Source organism: Crassostrea angulata, chromosome 6, assembly GCF_025612915.1.
Source record: "Crassostrea angulata isolate pt1a10 chromosome 6, ASM2561291v2, whole genome shotgun sequence".
NCBI lineage: Eukaryota > Metazoa > Mollusca > Bivalvia > Ostreida > Ostreidae > Magallana > Magallana angulata.
Genome location: NC_069116.1, coordinates 43,201,058 through 43,206,445, shown reverse-complemented (window position 1 = coordinate 43,206,445; position 5,388 = coordinate 43,201,058). Strand labels below are relative to the sequence as shown.

General features: G+C 30.5%; 1 protein-coding gene across 1 annotated transcript; it reads left to right on the top strand.

The window, feature by feature from the left end:
* The first annotated feature begins 2,474 nt into the window (after positions 1 to 2,474).
* LOC128187531 (BPTI/Kunitz domain-containing protein 4-like) lies at positions 2,475 to 4,909 on the top strand. The gene is made up of 5 exons (XM_052857953.1): positions 2,475 to 2,478; positions 2,747 to 2,839; positions 3,980 to 4,083; positions 4,458 to 4,497; positions 4,814 to 4,909. Exons 1-4 carry the CDS (start codon positions 2,475 to 2,477, stop codon positions 4,461 to 4,463), a joined length of 207 nt encoding a protein of 68 aa, XP_052713913.1. The 3' UTR covers positions 4,464 to 4,497; positions 4,814 to 4,909.
* Positions 4,910 to 5,388: the final 479 nt, after the last annotated feature.

Below are 5,388 nucleotides of genomic sequence, written 5' to 3'. Positions count from 1 at the left end.
CTAGTAAAAATGGTTATATATAGAGGAAATCGTCCAGTTTCGCCATATACCATATAACTAGGTGTACAACTTTTCAGATTAAGTATATGTTTCAAATATTTTAAATGGACACGTTCAATAATTTCAATATTTTCATAACCCCAGACTTCGCATGCATACAATAAAACTGGTACAACAATTTTATCAAATAAATCTAATTGACACTCAATAGGTAAATTAAAAGTTCTTATCTTCCTTATAACTCCATACATTGATTTCTGTGCTAACCTAAAGCGGTTATCTGAACACAGTACGTAAAAAAGTTCACTTGATCACTCGGCCTTGTTTAAAACAAAGCTGAATGATCAATTAATGAAACTCATAGTTTTCTCTCTAGTTTGTTTCCCGCTAAACTGTAATTTACCCTCAAAATCGTTGTAATGAAGGCTACAGCTAACATTAGTTTGACTTTGTGATAAAGCAATTACCCTCTTAAATACAGATTGATAATTGTGATTTTTTTGCTAATAATAGAACACACGTTTGCACCTACAAAAAGTGGCAAATGCGCACAAAAATGGATAAAATGTCAATTATAAGATATATCATCAAAATTGAAGATTCGATAATTTCGAAAATGCATAAAGCTAATAATTGATGCACTAATTATTAAACACTAGTAACCAGGCACTAAGTATAAAAAGTTATGTTCGGCGTTCTCCACATTTTATATGCAATTGAACCAATTATTCTGTCTTCATGACCAAATTGAATTTGACTTTTATTTTACATGAGCCAACAGGTATAAGAGGGTTATAAACAACAAACATCTTTTAGAATGTGATGGTTGAAATTACTCAAAATTCAATTATTAAATTCAATCACGTGTCAAACTTAAAAATAAAATAATATTTCATAGATCTTAATACTATACATGTAGCTACTCCGATTTTTAGAAAATGACAAAATCTTAAAATTGTGAAAATTTAAATAATTGACCTTTAAATAGACCATTTGCATAAATAAACATTTTCACACACTTCAGTTATTCATTACAAAAGGTTAAAATGAGCGGGGAATTTCCTCATTTGACCTAGTAATTAGAGGGGGAGCCAGTGCGTTAGTACTTTGTATAATGAACATATGTGGAATGTTCACTATTCACAATGTATGAATTGAACATATTTTATTGATTAAGTTAAAATCAAATGGATAAGACACAAGTTCTGAATAACTTGGGTAGTCTTCTAATATTGAAATTTTATAAATACATGTATTGCCAATAATAACGTTATATTTCAATATACATATAAATATACATGAATTAACATGAAAAAACAATCTGCTACACATATAATATCACATTTATGAATTTAGACATCTTTTGAGAAGCGACCACATGTATGCCTTACGCAATAAAGAAAGTTGAAAAGTTGAAGTTGTATACATGAACATGTATTGTACAACTAGTAAAATTGAGAGAAAGACGTGGAGGGAGAGAGAGAGAGAGAGAGAGAGAGAGAGAGAGAGAGAGAGAGAGAGAGAGAGAGAGAGAGAGAGAGAGAGAGAAAGATGAATAAAATCTTGACATGACGTCTTTGGAATATTGTCAGAATGTGGTATATGGTCTATATATTTACACATACATGTAGAGTTATGATAAGGTTTTGATCAATATAATTTATATAATTATAATACATGTACTTTAAACTCGTTTTGATTTTACGATAATTACAAACGGCTACCATAAAATGAAATCATTCTGATTTTTCAGCTTCAAATATGTATGAAATTACACATGTACACAAATCGATTAAAGTTCTATATATTAAATTAAAACATGCATATAATTATAACCTTTATCTGTAAATTAATTTTTTTTATCATGACTTGGCAGTAAACAAATCACTTGATCAAAGTCATAATCAAACTTTTATTTTATATAACATAAAGCTTGACCTTTTAATAATTGATCGTGGCGTGATTTTGTTGATGGGATATGAATAATGTTAAGCACTGACCGCAAATTTACGAACGAATAAAATCTTAATGAGACAATTTTTTCCTTTAAATATCAGAGTGTTCAGTCTACTAAACATTTTGGTATCCTTAAAAGTTATACAAAAATGAGACAGTTTTTATTTGTATTAACACTTCTCTGTGGTTTGTGTTTAACCGAAGGATTTCTAGATCTACGTGAGTATATCGAAAACACTGTACTTATATAAATATATCTCAAAAATATTTTATCTTTATAATGTAATCATCAACAAGATGGATTCAGTTCTATCAATTCACCTAATTTGTTCTCCTCTTTTCAACAGAATGCAAATTACCTTGCAAAATTACTTGTAAGCTTGGAAAGATTTTTAATAAACTTGGATGCAAAAAATGTGATTGCAAATCAAAACGTAAGATATTATAACCTATGTAGAATGTAGAATATATATTACATATACTCTGTGTTGTGTCTAGTTCATGTTCGTTGAAGGGAAATGGGTGATCGGTGTAAATACATTTGTATGTAATATCATTCAATAAAATTTAACATATTCATTGTTTCGAAATCGAACTACCATTCTAAAACCTACATATGTACTAATATCCACCTTGTTGTGCGTTGGAAAAAAATGAAGGAAAAAAGATGATTTATAATAATGTCATATGGTGTAATATAATCTAATTCAAATCCGATAGGCAGCGGACCCAGAAACATCAAATTTTGATTAGAACGGTTTTGATTACTAGGTTTTTTTTATTTCAATAGCGCAGTGCTTCCCTCCTGAGTGTGAAAATTTCTGTCCCTATGGTCGTGTAAGAGACAGTAACGGTTGTCAGACGTGTAAATGCAAACCTCCAAGTAAGTCAATGGTGTTATTTTTGTATACTAGCATTCTAAAAGATTCCTTTATACAGCCTTTGCTATATTGTATTTATGATAGTCCATGATCACAACATGAAGATTTTCATGTTTTGTGAAATTATTTATATCCATGAGACACTTTGTCTTACATGCATACATGTATACATGGGCGTTGGAACCGCGAGGGTGGGGGGGGGGGGGTGCCTTTTTTTGCTTGATTTTTTTTTTTTTGGATGAGTCGTTCAATTCTTTCAATTTGCTTCTAACGCCACTGTGTATGATCTGTTGAATGATCATGTTCTGTGGAAAAAGAACCAAACTACTGACCCGCAGATACCCATTTGAATACGACAAGGAGTTTTGTTAATAAATGTTCTAAAAAAAAATAATGCTATTGTTTTGTGTTTTTGATATAAAATTGTTCCATGAATGATAAGTTTGTGTAGAACACCTTGAAATATAAGTGCAGATTAAAGCACATCATATTCAAAATTATAATCACCGTTTTCTTCTTGGAAAATATAACCATAATAGTTGTCCACACAGTTGCAAAAAAATAAAATAAATAATAACTTATCAAAAATATGGTAAAGTCGAAAGTGAAATCAGACATTGGAACGTGCAGGAGTTGAAAGTTTCCATATATATGCTACCAAATTTGATTATGGTCACCGTGTTTTTAAAAATCATAACGTTTACCTATTTTTTTAATACCAAATAATCAGATGGAGATATATGATATATTGATGCTAATGTAAAACAGAGATGGTGAAATGGCATATCTTAGCAAAATCACGTGATCAGCGCATAATCATATGCTCAGAACAGGAATAAATCGACGCGTCTTTGAGACGAGGAAAGTAATTTATGCATAATTACAAAAAATCAAGGCTCTATTTAAACAGAGGAATCAAATCAAATTTTATGTTAACTGAAAGGTCTGGAAAGGTGTCTGACTGAATGGCAGAAATACCAATCGCAAATTCTCGATATTGAGACATCACAAGGATACATTCATTGTCAATTCTTAATTTTTACACGATTTTATCGACATGCAAACGTTACCTGAAAAGAGGAAAATACATTGTAATCAAAATCAATGTAATATGTGATATAATTGCAATGAATTTGTCACAGGATGTCCCCCAGTTTGTCCAATCAAATGTCCAAATGGCAACATCCTTGACAAGAATGGCTGTCCGATCTGCCAGTGCAAGCCCATTCGACCACTTCGTCCGAAGGTAACTATTTAAATACATTAAGTTAAACAAAAGAAATACTTAACTGTTATCAATAGAAATGATCGATGATACATGTAATAGCTTTTAAAACCCTTTTTGGAGATAGTTTTGGGACAGCTTGTTAAACAAAACGTATAGATGTTTGATCCAATAGATCATAAAAGTGGATAGCTTCTCCTAATGAAAGTTATCGGTTGATTTTTGTTAAATCACGATTTTTAAAGGTGATAATGAAATACATTTATTGTAACTGTAAAATACAAATAAATGTTGAATATGTTCATATTAACAATCGAATTTGTATGCTATTACTAAAAAAAACTTAAACAATATGATGATACAACCTTTTTGAAACATGATTTTTCGTCTTTTAGCACTAAAAGAAGATTTCACAATTTAGCTACAACTAAAAATGTAAGTATGAACAACGTGCATTCAAATATATACGTTATTTTTCTATGTAATATATACTAGTACACATGTATGTATTTCATTAGATGTGACAAAGGGGGAGGGGGGGGGTACTCAATCTAGAGTATTATAAACTGGATGGGGAAATTAGCCATATATTTTTTAAAATCTTTTATTCGATTTTGTTTTCAATTTTGAAACATGAATTAATGAAATTAAATCAAAGTTCATAAATTATTTGTTTTATTTCCAAAATTAATATTACATGTACATGTAGGTCATATTAGTTTGAATTTTTGTTTTGTATGATTATTTACAGGTTGGTTCATGAGACCTGGTATCTTGCGAGCCATGCAGTTTAGTTTAGATGATTTCACTTAATGGATACAGATCTAAAACTAATATTGACATTGTGATACATGTATTGGTTGCATAAAATGCAGAAAGAATAAAACAATGAAATCTATAGAAATAGTCATCTGTATCAAAGCTAGCTGCAGGTCTGCAGCTCCCATTCTTTAAAAAATCGGATGAACAACCTGGTCACCCATCCGACTTTTTCTGACCGGAAGCTACAAACCTGCTACGAAATAAAATCTTTTTTACTAGTGCATACAATTTTAAAGGCAATTAAGGAGTCTATTCTTCATGAAAAAAAATGGAAAAAAAATATAAGAGGTCTACAGACATTTAAGGATTAAGTGATTATTTTTGGATGCCAACTGTCCTATGACATACCAAGGCTGTAAAGACAAATTGAATACCGCGCGTTAGCATCTAGCCTTGTATGGCGTGTTAAAGGACAAAAGACATACAGAACTAAGCATTCACTGTTACTTGTAATAAAATATTTGTGTATCATCGCTTTAAAGCCATTATATATGCTCTTAATCA